The sequence below is a fragment of the Musca autumnalis genome, unplaced genomic scaffold, assembly GCF_047663935.1.
Source record: "Musca autumnalis isolate F117 unplaced genomic scaffold, ASM4766393v1 scaffold_1, whole genome shotgun sequence".
NCBI classification, from domain to species: Eukaryota; Metazoa; Arthropoda; class Insecta; order Diptera; family Muscidae; genus Musca; species Musca autumnalis.
The window spans coordinates 188740326-188757580 of NW_027411644.1; the positions used below are offsets into that span (position 1 = coordinate 188740326).

The window sequence follows — 17255 nt, forward strand, 5'->3', positions numbered from 1 at the left end:
GACAGTGGGTAAATAACCAATGGGTAAATACCCGGTAAATTGGGTAAATACCGGTTAAATACCCATTTGTGCATATTTATTTGGGTATTTACTATATTAAATTGCAAATATAACATCTTACACCGTTTTCTTGGATTTCGGTTGTGAAAGTGAAGTTTCAAAATTGGCAGTTTTATAGTATTCTGAAAACGTGGGTAAATACCCGAGTATTTACCCAAATGGTGGGTAAAAACTATTTAACTGCCGAACCAATTGACGTAGGGTGCCAAAGTTTTCCTCAAATGTTTTTTATAACAATAGAACTTTAGAAATTGAAAATGGGGGTTTTGGGTCCATGTTTTGATATAGCCCCCATATAACCGTACCTACCAATTTACTCTATTTTTCCCAAATTAGCCACATTTTGCAATCATATTGGCTGTAATTTGTCACAGTGAGTCCTCAATATACACAAAATATTCTTGCAAAAATTTGTCTACCTAGGTCCACATTAGGTAGTAGCCCCCATATAACCGTAAATTCGAGTATTTACCCAAGTAGCGGGTAAAAACTATTTAACTGCTAAACTAATTGACGTAGGGTGCCAAAATTTGGTTCAAATATTTTGTATACCAACCGAACTGTAGGAATTGTAAATAGGGGTTTTGGGTCCATGTTATGATGTAGCCCCTATATAACCGTACCTACTCATTTACGGTATTTTTCCCAAATTAGCCACATTTTACAATCATATTGACTGTAATTTGGCACACTGAGTCCTCAATATACACAACATATCCTCGCAAAAATTTTTCAACGTATGTCCACGTTTGGGGTAGCCCCAATTTAACCCCGATTTCGCCCCAATTTAACCTCAAATGGTGGGTAAAAACTATTTAAATGCCAAACCAATTGACGTAGGGTGCCAAAATTTAGTTTTGAACCACTATGTCAGGAAGCATGAACATGCCCACGAAAAATATAATAACGCTGTAAACAGGACCACAAGGAGTAGCATCGGTATAAATTTCCAAAGGATCTTCGAACAGATCCTAAGCTGCGCTTAAAGAAAATGTTGAACTTTTGTGAGGGAGGTACCCTAAGGAGAAGACCGATATGGACCATTTTCGAAGATAAACTATATTTGGACAAAGTATTGGGATATCCAAAGTTTGGACCAAATCGGTTGACCCGTTCAATAGATATAGGGCGTACCATTTTAGCAAACAGTTTGGAACTTTTGTGGGGGACGTACTCGAAGCAGTGGACCGATATGGGTCATCTTCGAACTCATACTAAGTATGGTTGAAATATTAAGAAGATCAAATTATTTACCGAATCGGCTGATCCGTTCGAGAGTTATCGTGGCTCCAGCCACTACACATTGCACCATAGGTTAAACTGTTAATCAAAGCGATTCGAGAGCAGGTCTTAAACTGCACATTTTCGAAATTTTGGATGGGAGGTCCCCGAAGAAGTTCACATATATAGTCTGTGTTCGAATATTTATAGGAATATTTTGATAAGCATAGTATAGACTAAATCGGTCACTGCCTTCAAGAGTTATCGTACGCACCATTTTAGCGAAAATTTTTAAACTTTAGTGGGGGAGGTACCCGAAGGAGTGGACCGATATGACCAGAACTTAAACCGAGTTTGTACACAATATTGTAAATGTCAAATTTTGGACCGAATCGACTGAACTGACACATGATGCCGTAGGGGTTTTTACAGATTTCGGGCCACTTTTTCAGGAAGTAGGGCCTTGCCCCTGAAAAAATTTGTACGGTCAAAAGGCAGCGAATACAAGTTGTTACAACAAAAATCAAAGCCATTCGAGAACAGGTCCTAAACTGCACTTTTCCGAAATTTTGAGTCGGAGGTACCCGAAGGAGTGGACCTATGTAGTCCATATTCGAACCTCATTTATGTTTGGTAGAAATTTTACGATGTGCAAAGTATAGACCAATTCGGTTACTGCATTCGAGAGTTTTCGTACACACCATTTTAGCGAAAAGTTTTTAACTTTTGTGTGGGAGGTGCCCGAAGGACCGATGTGACCTATCTTCGAACATGAATTAAGTTTGGACAAAATATTACGGAAGCCAAATTTTGGACCGAATCGGTTGATCCGTGCGAGAGTTATCGTGCGTTCCAGTAACCCAGACATACAGACGGACGGACATGGCTAAATCAACCCCAAATTGTCTGAAACGGATTTCGACCAAACATACTTGGGGTCTAAAACCATTATTTCGATGAGGCACATTTTGCCCGTATGAATGTGTATATACACGGTGCTCTTGAAACAATTTTAAATGAAAGGTGCTTACACCTGGGAAGTTTTTGCGGATTCTGAAACTACATTGTTCATAGATGAGAAAAATCGAAAAACAAAAAAAATCGCCGGAGCGCTTTTTAAATAAATCGCGATTTAAGTTGACATTTTTAGGGGTTGTTTAGGTTTTCACGATTTTGCTTAGAAACCGCAAGTCCTATCAAAATTGGACTTCAGAAAATATTGTAGCTATAAAAATTCTCTACAAGATTGACCTCTATGGTATTCTCGCTGGTTTTACCGTTTTTGAGATATAGAAGTTCAAATTGGGACAATTCAAATTCAATTCAATTCTGTATCGCCCCCTTATAAAACTATGTCATGACTGCAAATTCCCAACTTAAACTTATATATCTAAAAAAAATGGTACAACTAAGGATAAGTTACTTAAGCCAGTCTAGTAGAGAATTTTCATAGCTTTAAGATTTTCTCAGGTCCCATATCGATAAAACTTACCGTATTCAAGCAAAATCGCGAAACCCTAACAAAAAAACCTAAAAATGTAAACTGAGCTTCTTTATCTCAAAAATGGTACAGGCTGGGAACAAATGATAAACGTCGATCCTGTAGATAATTTTCACAGCTACAACATTTTCTTTAGCTCCATTTCGATTGGACTTGCGGTTTCCAAGCAAAATCGTGAAAACCTAAAATACACCTAAAAATGTGAATTTTGACCGCGATTTATTTCAAAATCCCTACAGCGATTTTTTTTTGTTTTTGGATTTTTCTCATCTGTGAACATTGCTGTTTCAGAATTCACAAGAACTTCCCCTGAGTAAGCTGTTTTCATCAAAAGTTAGTTAAGGCGCACAATTCATGACATTGTTTTATAAGGGGGGCGATACATAATTGAATTGAATTTGAATTGTCCCAATTTGAACTTCTATATCTCAAAAACGGTAAAACCGGAGAGATTACCATAGATGTCAATCTTGTAGAGAATCTTCATAGCTACAATATTTTCTTAAGTCCATCTTTGATAGGACTTGCGGTTTCTAAGCAAAATCGTGAAAACCTAAACAACCCCTAAAAATGTCAACTTAAATCGCGATTTATTTAAAAAGCGCTCCGGCGATTTTTTTTGTTTTTCGATTTTTCTCATCTATGAACATTGTAGTTTCAGAATCCGCAAAAACTTCCCAGGTGTAAGCACCTTCCATTTAAAATTGTTTGAAGAGCACCGTGTATACCCTCATTAGCATCAATGTTGAGGGTATAAAAACAACAACAATGGTATTGAGGCAGAATATTTTGAAAAAAAAAGTAACAAGATTCATAAAAACCCGATTTCTGTGATCAAATTCAATAAGGAGGGTTGGCGATTTTTATTTGGGATGACGACTTCTATTTTGCTTTTCAAAATAGTCAGGCTTAATCCCATAGTCGTTGTTTTAATATTTTATTAAAAAAAACTTTAATTTAGTAGTGGGAAAAATTTGGCGATGCTTACCAAGGGGTTAGGGAAGGAAGACTATAGTTTCGGATCTCGCCACAGATCCGCATCAGTTCCCTTGTTTCTTGTTTTTAACAAGAAACTTTTTATACCCAATTGTCAATTGGTCGCTCAAATAGATACGTGTCCATGACCGAGAATTTCTTTGGCACTACCTAATCGAATAGCTTCATTCACAAACAAAACCAAATCTTTCCCAATGCTATGCGTCCGTTGAGTCTCAGCGGTATTGTCTATGACAGCAATAAACCACACTTTGACGGTGCCCGGTCTCACAATTTGGAGGTTTGGCGTTTTTTTATTTGGGATGACGACTTTTATTTTGCTTTTCAAAATAGACAGACTTAATCCCAAAGTCGTTGTTTTAATATTTTATTACCCGTACCCCTTGGTAAACATCGCCAAATTTTTCCCACTAATGCAATTTCACTTTATTCATAGGAGAAGTGGCTTCTCGTGAAAGTTGTAAGACTTGACACTTTTTATTGTTTTTGATTTATATGATTTAAATTTTTCTCCAAAAATATAATTTCAACGTAATAAACAAAATTTCATTCAGTTCTGCTACAAGAACAATATTTTGAAAAAAGGTCGATAAGTTATCGCCCTATAGTAGACCTTGGGGAGCTCATAAAAACGGTTTTTTGGGAATGCCTCGTGTCTTGAGATGCGGAATTCCGTTTATAAACGCTCAAAATTTTACCTTTGGGTCAGAATTCATTCGTTAACTTTTTTGAGATTTCCAACAAAAATCTGATGGTCTTGGCCCACATTATTTCTTTTCCAAGTCATAGGCTGAGGTTATACAGCCGTCGTTAAACCGACTGATACTTTCTACATTTTTTAATTGGGAACCATAGATCATTAAGAACCTAAAATTATGTACTTGCTTTCGACACTGATAGCAATTCTTTACTACTAAAGATGTCTTAGTCCATATTTATATTAATCAATTTTCCTTGCTGCAATTATCAGTTTGATGGAGATAGAGGTGAGGCCCCTCAACACCCTCTCTCACCTACAAACTGCCAATTGCCTCAAGGAAAATTGCCTAATATAAATATGGCCTTATTTCAATTTCATTCCAATTACAATTGTACCATAAAACTGTATGTGTGTGTTTAAATAATCGAGTCGATTTTGTTTGAATTTAATATTTGATATTACATTTTATTTTTCTTATTATTTTATGATTTTCTTTTTTGTTTTTCTTTTTCTTTACCTCTTTTTTGTTTTTCTTCACAAAATGAATAAAAAAAATACATACTAAAATTTGAAACTTTATTCAAACAACTATAAAAATAAATAAAAAACAACAACAACTCAACAACTTGCAATATTATGACAAACTGCACCATAAACTATGATGTTGACGATGATGGCAATAAAATCTTTTATATTGGATTTTCTCAAAACCCTGTGCACAAAAACAACAATGAAAAAATATGCTCCTATATGTTCGCGTTTTGATATTAAAAACAATATCCTTATCTGAACATATATTTTGCACTATAACAATGCCTTTGCCTTGGCATCGTCTTCTTCTTCATGTTCTTTATATTGTTCAACAACAAAAACAATCAACAAATATGTTATAAAAATATGTGCTGCACACACACATACACATCACGATGCACACGTTCATGTATTATAACCACTTGCACTTGTTGGCAAAAGTAGAAGGATACAAGAGACAAGAAGTTTAAAGACAGGCACATCACCAGCAGCAGCCGCCGCGGCACTTGCAACATCAACACAAATTTCCTCTAACATCACAACGTCTACAACGACGACGATGGCAACAACAACAACGCCTAAAAGAACATTAAAGCCACCCACCGTTGTTGCTTGTAAACTTAAGCAGCAGGGCGATGCATTAAAGCCAAGTGAAAATATTGTAAAGCCAGTAGTCGCCGAGTCAACAGCAAGAATGACTACAAGTGCAGAACATATGCCAAAACCGCAAATCCAGGCGCCAAAAATACGAACAACAAAAACGAAAACAACGTCACAAACACTGGTCACAGATGAAACACAAAGTGCGAAACCAGTTAAGTCTAAACCTCAAAATGTCACAGTCAGTGAGTCGTCGTCCACCAACTCCAGCATTGTTGGCACAATATCACCTTCACCGACACCAGCACACGCGGCAAAACCTTCATTGTTGCCAAAACCAAAGGTAAAAGTTGTAATACCACCCGCTTTGTTACAAAAGCAACAACAGCAACAGGAACCCACCTCACCCCCATCTAGTCGTATACCGGTGTTACGCACCACCACAGCAAATGCTGAAAAACGAGCATTACAAGCTTCAATTGCAACATTATCATCAGCAGCTGGAGCAGGAGCAACAGCGGCAATCGATATGTCGTCGGCATCATCCCCAGAGGATGCAAAAAAGAACATTGCTCTGATAAAGTAAGTGTTAGAGAGAATGTCGAAAGGCACGCACCACCCACCATTCATAATCAACCATTAGCATCCAAATCATCAATCCTTTTCTTAGTTAGTGTTGTTCTCCCCAAATTTATGAACAATGAAGAATGTTTTCTTTTCATTCTCACCTGCATCATGGAATACATAGGACGCTATTTATTGGATTTGTTTTTACAAGTCTGACATATGTTTTACATTGTCTTTGTGTATATTTTTTAATATTTGGCTAGTATGTCCTAAATGTCTCTTTAAATTTAAAATTTTGGTATAATACATGGTACAATTACCCAGGTTGTGGTATGTTATATCAAAATTTTCTTTATGTTGTTGGAGAAATTTTGTTGTAATTTCTATTATTTAATAATTATTTTATGAAGGGATTTGACATTTCATATTCGAACAGCTGGTGTGATACCATTACCTTGGTAGCTACATTTTCAGACCAAATTACCTGTAATTTGGCATTTAAGGTTTTGGTTAGTGGTCAGAAAATTTCTCCACTAATAATTTTGAACATACGTCAATATTTTGGTATAGCCTCCATATAACAGTACCAACCGTTATTTCTAAGATTTCATCCACGGCGGTCCACGTTGTTGTATAGCCCTTATAAACCCGACTAAAAGTATTGTTATGTTTTCATCTACATTTCGGTCTAAATTTGACGTAATTTAGCACTAACGGATCGTAGTGATCAAAAACATATCCACCAAAAGTTTTGGACATAGGTCCTCTCCTGATGGAATTTAGGGTTCAAAGTGGTTCAAAGACTTCTCCACCACAAATTGCGGAACTAGGTCCACCTATACCAAAACATGGAACTACTTTGAGAATTTTTGGGGAGAAGGTTTTTGATCACTGGGAACTTCAAAAATGGTAAAAAAGTTACTTAAAACTCAATATACAAAAAATCGGACTACATCGAGACTTGGACCTATAATGAGAATTTTTGGCGGAGACGTTTTGTGGCAAATGGGAATCTCAAATGTAAAATGATCAATAGTCCAGTAAAAAAATGTAGCTAAAATTCTCAAATACCTAAAACGTATAAGAATATTAGTCCGGTCAAAATAGACATGCGTATAAGGGGGAAATAGCAAAAATTCCCACAAAGCTGAATTTTGGTGGAGAGCTAGGGTTGGCCATTAGAAGCAACGTCCTAAAAGTCCCCATCGATCCCATGTGTGCAAAACAAGTTACTCGGGGTCAAAGGTCATTTTTGAAGACATTATTCAGTTTTTTTAATTTTTCTCAAAAACGAAAAGATTTAGCAAAAGTCGGCTAAAATAAAAGCTGTAGATTTAATAATTGTCTACAAGAGCGGTCTTTATGATTTTTAAAAAAGAATTACCATTTTCGAGATATCGCGATCTAAAGGTCAAATAAAAAATTAGCCGCGTAAGTACATTATGAGGCGAACCGGTTAAAGTAATGACACTATGTGTTAGATACTTTCATAAGCTTTCAAACGATATCCACTTTGCAGTAATCGATTCAGTAGAACCGGGTCTAACACGGTTTTTAAATTTGGCCTTTCGGGTCGAATAACCGGCGAACCGGATCCGCAACCGTTGAAAATTATATATTTCCGTAATCAGCGCAACAAACCCTACGTTCGGACAAAACTTGAAAAAAATCGGAGAGTTTTCGTTGGGGTCGTTCCCGTTGGGCTTTCGATTACACGTGTGGGTTAAATGGGCTATTTTTGCATAAAATGACTCTAACATTGAATCACTCTACCAAACACGCTCCGATTTTTTTGGAATTTTTTTTTTAAATATAGCTATAATTTCGCTCTTCAAGAAAATATATATTTTTTGGGGGACAGACCCGGTTACTTCGCTTATTTTTGCCGGTTCGTATGAAGATGTGCATATTTCCCTTATAAGTGCATAAAAATCATGTGTTTTTTAAAACAGCTATATCTCAAGAATGGTTTCTTCTAGGGAAAAAATTATAAAGATTAAACTTGTAGATAATTTTTCTGTCTACAATATTTACTTTAGTCACTTTTTGATTAGATCAACCGTTTTCAAAAAATAAATCCAAAAACCTAAAAACCATTAAAACTTGACCTTTGACCCCGAAAAACCTTTTTGCACACATGGGATCGATGGGGACTTTTAGGACGTTGCTTCTAATGGCAAACCCTAGATCTCCACCAAATTTCAGCCTTGTGGGAATTTTTGCTATTTCAATGTCTATTTTGACCGGACTATATATAAATTTTATGGGGTGGCAAATGATTATTTTGATGAGTTGTTATTGTGAATTAGGATGTTTTAATATAGTTAAGTATTGGTAAAAATGACGTCTGAATTTGTTAGTCTAGCTTCCAAAATCGATTTGGAGTCGGACTTATTTGGATATTTTTTTTTCAAAAGTTTAAATGATATTTGGAGAAAATAATTTTCAATATACACGTTGATATTCCTACCCACATTTTAAACATTTGGATTTTCTTTGTTTAAATATTATGAAAGTATTTAGCACCAGCTTCCCGATTCATAATAACTTCGGCCTCACTTCTGTATATTCATACAAGGGTACAACGAAAAGTATATATTTTACAGCAGTTGCCACGGCACAACTAGCGATATTAAAAAAATCTGTCCAAATTTTGAACCTGAAAAGCATTTTGCGCAAAACTACTGTGATTGGATCCATAGTGCACTGTGGGCGAAATTCAAATCTAGCGAGGAAAAAATCGAAAATTGACCGAGAGCTAAGTAAAAATCAGTAATGCATTATTTTTACAAACCTATTGGTAGACCTAAAAATAATAATCTGGAGTGTTTTGAAAGTGATAAAATGGACTTTTTTGACAAGTAATACGGACAAATGAGAATAAAGATGACCACAATAGTTTGGAAGTAGTGTTTATTAAAAACCAGTAAGGAAAGGATCAAAGTCGGGCGGGGCCGACTATATGATACCCTACACCACTGTGAATATGTAAAATATAAATCGGAGCTATATCCAGATCTAAACCGATTTTGATATAATTTGGCACATTTATTTCCAGACCGAATTCAGTCACACATTCCAAATATCATTGAAATCCGACTTATATAGCGTGTTTGGAGCAGCAAATACGCGAAATCGGCCGAAAATATATATGGGTGCTATATCCAAATCTGAACCGATTTCGATATAATTTGGCACATTTATTTCTAGACTGAATTCAGTCACACATTCCAAATTTCATCGAAATCGGAAATATATAGCGTGTTTGGTACAGAAAATACGTGAAATCGGCCGAAAATATATATGGGGGCTATATCCAAATCTGAACCGATTTCTATATAATTTGGCACACTTATTTCTATACCAAATTCAGTCAAACATTCCAAATTTCATTAAAATCGGACGTATATAGCGTGATTGGTACATCGCATACGTGAAATCGGGCGAACATATATATGGGAGCTATATCCAAATCTGAACCGATTTCTATATAATTTGGCACACTTATTTCTATACCAAATTCAGTCAAACATTCCAAATTTCATTAAAATCGGACGTATATAGCGTGATTGGTACATCGCATACGTGAAATCGGGCGAACATATATATGGGAGCTATATCCAAATCTGAACCGATTTCTATATAATTTGGCACACTTATTTCTATACCCAATTCAGTCAAACATTCCAAATTTCATTAAAATCGGACGTATATAGCGTGATTGGTACATCGCATACGTGAAATCGGGCGAACATATATATGGGAGCTATATCCAAATCTGAACCGATTTCTATATAATTTGGCACACTTATTTCTATACCAAATTCAGTCAAACATTCCAAATTTCATTAAAATCGGACGTATATAGCGTGATTGGTACATCGCATACGTGAAATCGGGCGAACATATATATGGGAGCTATATCCAAATCTGAACCGATTTCGATATAATTTGGCACATTTATTTTTAGACCAAATTCAGTCGCACATTCCAAATTTCATCGAAATCGGACATATATAGCGTGTGTGTTACAGAAAACACGTGAAATCGGCCGAAAATATATATGGGGGCTATACCAAAACTTGGACCGATATAGCCCATCTTCGAACTTGATCTTCCGACGGCTAAAAAAATGGTATTCCCCAATTTTCAGCGAAATCGGTCAACAAATGCGACCTGTATGTTGCGAACGGACGGACGGACGGACGGACGGACGGTAGAGTTGGGCAAACTCGTTCAATTGAACGATCCGGATCACTATCTCGTTCAATGGACACCGGTAATTTCTTTGACAAAACTGCGTATACTTAATTTCACACGTTGGTTTTTATGTTGGTACTCATTCGTCTTTGACCGAGGACAGTGATCCGGATCGTTCAATTGAACGAGATTGCCCAACTCTAACGGACGGACGGACATGCATAAATCGACTCAGAAAGTGATTCTATGTATATCCCTAGAAGGAACTATGGGTCTATCTCGATTCCTTTTGTATGTTACATACAAATGCACTAACGCATAATACCCCTTACCACATAGTGGTGTAGGGTATAAAAATATTGTAGCATTATTTGATGTTGTAAATATTCTGAAAACATCCTTGAACACTTATATGAGATTTTTTCTACTTAGAGCATTTTGAGTAAAGTGCAACTAATGGGAAACACCCGGAAACATTATCGAACTTTTTAATATTAAATTACATACTCCGAGGTATCTACTCAAAAAAGTTCGTCTGGCTTTTTTATAAAATATATACATTCTTGATCACGGTAAAATACCAAGTCGATATAACCATGTCCGTCCGTCCGACGGCCCGTTCGTCCGCCAGTCCGTCTGTTGAAATCAAGATACAGATCGAAATTTTTAAGATAGAGCTTTGTAATTTGGTACAAAAGTTTATATTATTCCTAGGATATTCATACCCTACACCACACTGTGGTAAGGGGTATTATGTCTTTGTGAATTTGTATGTAACATACAAAAGGAAACGAAATATATACATATATTCACTTTCAGAGACGATTTATGCATGTCCGTCCGTCTGTCCATGTATTTTTATTCGCAACGTACAGATCGCATTTTTTGTACGATTCAGCTGAAAATTGGAAAATATTATTTATTTAAGCTATAGGAAGTGCGCTATTGCTTTTGGTGAAAATCGGTTCAGATTTGGATATAGCTCCCATATATATTTTCAGCCGATATGACGTATTTTCTGCACCAAACACGCTACATATGTTTGATTCCGATGAAATGTGGAATGTGTGACTGAATTCGGTCTAAAAACAAATGTGCCAAATTACATCGAAATCGGTTCAGAGTTGGATGTAGCTTCCATATATATTTTCGGCCGATTTGACGTATTTACTGCACCAAACACGCTATATACGGCCGATTTTGATGAAATTTGGATTGTGCTACGGAATTCGGTCTAGAAATAAGTGTGCCAAAATATATTGAAATCGGTTCAGATTTGGATATAGCACCCATATATATTTTCGTCCGATCTGTACAATTTTGATGAAATTTGGAATGTGTGACGGAATTTTGTAATAAGTGTACCATGTTATATAGAAATAAGTTCAAATTGATATATATCTCCCATATTTTTCATATTCACAGTGGAGTAGGGTACCATAAAGTCGGCCACGTCCGACTATGATCCTTTCCTTACTGGTTGGTATTGCAAATGGGCTATATCGGTCCAGGTTTTGATATGGCCTCCATAGAACGGTACTACCCAATTTTCGGTATTTTGAAGGTTTTAGCTTCATTATCGCACGGAAATAGTTGAAATTTGGTACTTAGTACTACACCTTTTTCAGATGTAATTCGAATTATTTTAATTGTAATTCGAGAATTCCATTTGTAATTCGTAACATTTTATTTGTAATTCGAGTATTCCATTTGTAATTCGAATTATTCCATTTGTAATTCGAATTATTCCATTTGTAATTCGAAATATTATATTTGTAATTCGAATTATTCCATTTGAAATTTGAATTATTCCATTTGTAATTCGAATTATTCCATTTGTAATTCGAATTATTCCATTTGTAATTCGAATTATTCCATTTGAAATTCGAATTATTCCATTTGTAATTCGAATTATTTCATTTGTAATTCGAATGATTTCATGTGTAATTTCAAATAAAATTATTCGAATTACAAATGGAATAATTCGATTTACAAATTAAATAATTCGAATTACAAATGGAATAATTCGAATTACAAATGGAATAATTCGAATTACAAATGGAATAATTCGAATTTCAAATGGAATAATTCGAATTGCAAATGGAATAATTCGATTTACAAATAAAATAATTCGAATTACAAATGGAATAATTCGAAGTACAAATGGAATAATTCGAATTACAAATGAAATGTTACGAATTACAAATATAATTCTCGAATTACAAATGAAATATTACGAATTACAACTAAAATGTTTCGAATTACATCTGAAAAAGGCGTAGTTGGGGGTATAAAATTTTTCCCCAGCATATTGTCGGTATAGGCCTACGCCTTCATATAGGGAGGTACCGCCCGGTTTGCGGTATTTTGAAGGTTGTGGCCTCAATATTCCTCCGAAAGGCTAAAATGTGTATTTAGTCTTCATATGCGTTATACAACTTTCCATACGCAATTTGTCGGTATAGGTCTACGCCTTCATACGCTCAACGTCAGTAGAATAGAACACCTAAATTGTTGTTAATGTTAGCTTATTTATCCCGAAGCGAATGAATCTACGTTTTTAATCTTGTGGAGATTTAAAGTTATGTTTCTAGCTCTCCGCGAAATGATTTTCTGATAATTTTTCCGATAGTACTATAAAAAGTGGGCATTTATTTTTGGTCATCAGGATAGAAAAGTCATTTTATTTTCGCGAATTTTTAAGATTAAACGCCGAATTTTCTTTCTGTCGATAAAGCAGGCCTTTCTAATCATTTTTCATCTAAGAAAACCTAAAAAGAATTCCGCAGACACCGAAATAACAACGTAAAAGGGTTTAAATGGACAGATAACTGAAACATCTCGGAATATCCAAAGGAGTCGCGCAGTTATGTCATATTTCTTCAGAATAAGATAGAATGTGACACAGACAACCTCGACGGATACAATTGAGTGCTTCGGATGCTGATAAGATGAAGCATTTAAAAAAAAATAGGAAAAAATTCAAAATTTATTCTAAAACCTTGATTTTTTGGTCAATAAAATGATTTTTACGCGAACAAGTCGGACGTTTAAAGATTTGGAAATATGCTTCACATTCAGTGGAAAAAATATGATATGAAAACATTCGCTATTTTAATACGCTGAGGGAAATTTTGGGTCTACGCCGTCACATAGCCCCCACAGATTTTCGGTAGTTTGAAGGTTGTGGCCTCCATATTCCTCCGAAATGGCTGACATTTTTTATTTAGTCTTCGTTGAAGGTATAAAACTCTCATTTCCGTTGGAAAATGTTGCTAGAACCTTCTTAATACTGAAAATCTGGAGTTATAATACCTATGGCCCCCATAATTGGAATAATTTTATAGACCCCCTGAAGACCCTAAACACCAAAATACAGAAAAATTAACAGTGAAATGTGGTCAACATACTCAAAATACCTTATATGCGGAGGTACCGTTACGAGGACGATATGCTTTAACGGTGAGCTATATACGCCATACTCAGTGTAATCATACCTATACATATAAGTAACATCTGTACCAAATCATGGCCGTTAGTTAGTTTAGAAGTTATTGGGGGTTATCATGAATGAAATTTCCCCGTGAGTTTCGTCTTTCCCCCGTTGCAACTTAAGGGAGAAAGTGAAACAATTCACGGGGAATTGCCGTTCATGATAACCCCCATTATTTTTTCCCCGCTAGATTTGGATTTCGCCCACAGTGCGACTTTGTGATTTATATCTTACCGTGTATTTGATAACTTCTACAATTCAGATCAACGCTCAATATTGCAAACACAATCTTCCGATAAGAGTACATGTGTCCTTTTGTATGGTGCTCTTCAAATTAGTGTCTTAAAAACTGCAACATTTCTTAAAACTATTTTATCCTCGAATGAATTACAACATACAAACTATAATTTTCCAAATTCTAGCTGATATTCAATACTTCCAAAAAGATAAACACAATAGCAATTTATTAATTTATATGTATGTGTTTACGCCTAAAATATACTTGCCACCGAAAATAAATGCACAACCTAGAATAATGCAACAATATCTATCCACAGAAATGCACACGTTCTCACCACATAAAATTAAATAAAATTTTTGAAATTCTAAGGGTAAGCTTTCTAAAAAACACCAGCTGCAATTATTAAATGTTTTTCCGATTATGTTTAGTCTAGTGGATATTTAGAATTTTAAACATACGAGTAGATACATATATCTCATACAGTGAAGTCTCACAGTAAAATGTAGGTTTGAACTTTTACAAACAATATCGTCCACATATTAGACAAAAATGGTTATTTTTGGCGATATCCACTAGTGGATTTGCTCTGTGCATAACTTCACTGTATTACGATTATACATATCTTTCTCTCTATTTGTCTTTTATAATTTATTCCTCTATTTTTTATTTTTGAAAACAATTTCTATGTTAGTTAAATGTTAGTCAAACACGCAACTATTCCTTTTTTTCTGTGCAAACTATTTCTCACTGTGTAATTACTGGGTTTTTGATCCTGTGTTTTTCTTTTAGAAATCAAATTTCTCTTTTTTTCCTAATTGTTGTTTTTTATGGGTGTATAATTGTAGTTGTTTGTTTGTTATTTCTTCATGTCTATATTTTTTAATTATGTGGTAGTTGTTTTACATGGCGTTTATATTTAGTTTCTCTTCTGGTTTTGGCTTTAAAATGTTTTTTTTTCTCGAAAATTTTCCAATTGTGTTTCCTTTTTTGTAATTTATTAAAACTGTTATTATACTTATTAACATCTCTTTTATATTTTCATTTATTTTTTTTTTTTTCTACCCAAATTGCTGCTGCCTGCTTTAGTGCTGAAAAACGTGCCTCATGGCGTGCCGCACGTTTACGTTCGTTGGAAAAGGGTGCCGTGGAGGCTCAAGCTGTTATACAAAATATGACTAGAATTGCCGATGACCTGTCAACCGAGACATTCCCCACAGAGGTTAGTATTTGAATTCATTACTTCTATGGCATTTTTTTCTATGCTTTCTACTAACATTCAAAATACACATTTACATGGTACAAATACACAGGTAGCCGCATCGGTAATTGTTGGCAACATAAGATGTCAAAATTTGACGTCAATTCAATGCAATTGACACATTATGTTACCATCAGCTGGCATGATAATGCTACCTGTATTATTGTACCATGCACATTTAGCTGAGGACACATAATGTTGCCACATTTACACCAATAAAAATTAAATTGTATGTTTAGTAAGGAGGACGCTTGAGCACTTTGAAATAAATGGATCTTGGCGTGATATGTTCTTTTATGTGTATTATAAAATTACATTAAATATCAATTAGGGAAAAATGCTAGAGATGGTGCGTACGATAACTCTCAAAGACTTCTGCACCGAAAATTGCGGAACCTATACCAAAACATGGAACCGCTTTGACAATTTTAGAGGAGAAGGTTTTTGACCAATGGGAACTTCAAAATGGTAAAAAATGTTACAGAAAAGGTCAAAATACAAAAAATCGGCCTATGCCAAAACATGGACCCTCAATGAAAAATGTTGGCGGATACATTTTGTAGCAACTGGGTCCAAACGTTGCACGTCGTAATATTTCTTCCAGGCATACATTTCAAATTCAAGTATGGGCTATATCAGTCCAATTCTACGAGTAAAACTCTAATTTTCAAAAATTTTTTCAAGAGTCCAGTTTATGTCCTTAAACTCGAATGGTTTTGAAGTTTTTTGAAGCAGTTTGTCCTCGTGGCAGTATCGTTTTTTTTTTTGTTGGGCAAGACCATCCAGGTGTAATGGTCAACCAGCTCCAAAACTCCTTACGACAAAAATTAAAGTGACTGATGAGCACGATAAGAGTCACGATTAGCAAAAACTTTGCAAATCTTACAATTTCTCCCAAACATATATATTTAGTTACAGGAAAGTCTATATCGGACAACACCTTCGAGTGCTTCCCCAAAAAAAGTTCAAAATGTTTGCTTAAGTTCAGTTAAGGTCTCTTCGAAAATAATTTAGAGAGAGGGAGAGGAGAGATGGAGCGTAAATGTCTTTCTCTTCTATCACAGGCTACCAGACAAAAATGGTAGAACTGATTTTTCCACAATTGTTTGTCGATTATTTGACAATGAAGAAAAAATTAACAAAAACAAAAGAAAAAAAGCGAACGCTGACAAAACAAAATTAAAAAGTGTCAAATAAAAGAAGAATAATGAATTTTTATGTTTCTTTTTGATATTTCTACCAGATCTGCCATTTTTTCGTTCCTTTACTTTTCTTGTAAAACTGGTCATGAGAGAGCAATTTTGACAGTTTTCTCTTTTACCACTTTTACCATTAAAAAAGTAAAGGATCAAAGTTTATACGTTTGTATATTCGTTATTCTGCTTAATGTGGCTCTAAGTCAATCTCCAGTTCCAGGAATGTTGCTGCCTCAATGGGTTGTAACCACAGATCCACTGGAGTAAGTTGATGTGTGGGACTTTGGTAGACTCCTAATTTTTGAATGTACCTCTTAGGTCATAACAGCTCAACTCCAAAGAGAATTCATTAAAAGTAAGTTGAGTAGGTTTGGCGGTGCAGTTGAAAAGTTGCCGTGTATTGTGCGGGCCTGTGCGCAGGGCAGACGTTTTTCACAGTGTCGTCGGTCCTTGCCCTACCGGAGTTTAGACGGCTGCACCACCTCAAGCGTAGTTGAGGCAAAACTACTCTGTTTTGCCGCCTCAGCTGACATTTCTCAGCTGCGATAGATGGAGGATGTGCTCCGAGAACCTCATTCAAACGATAGTAGCTTATGGCATCTGCAACTGCGTCCGTATGAATGCTATTCAAACCCGCATGATATCCTTTTTTATCTAGGAGTTCTCTCTTGTAACGCTCGACCTCTTCTTC

General features: G+C 35.4%; 1 protein-coding gene across 42 annotated transcripts in view; it reads left to right on the forward strand.

Moving 5' to 3' along the window:
• LOC141388847 (protein lap4-like) overlaps positions 1–17255 on the forward strand; it is a 667534-nt gene that overhangs the window by 587317 nt on the left and 62962 nt on the right. For 31 of the 42 annotated variants that reach the window (XM_073959312.1, XM_073959313.1, XM_073959314.1 and 28 more), the window contains 2 exons: positions 5451–6191; positions 15197–15329. In XM_073959312.1, coding sequence (XP_073815413.1) covers positions 5451–6191; positions 15197–15329 — 874 coding nt within the window. The remainder of the gene's footprint in view (positions 1–5450; positions 6192–15196; positions 15330–17255) is intronic. The other 11 variants (XM_073959315.1, XM_073959271.1, XM_073959275.1 and 8 more) reach the window with 2 other exon arrangements.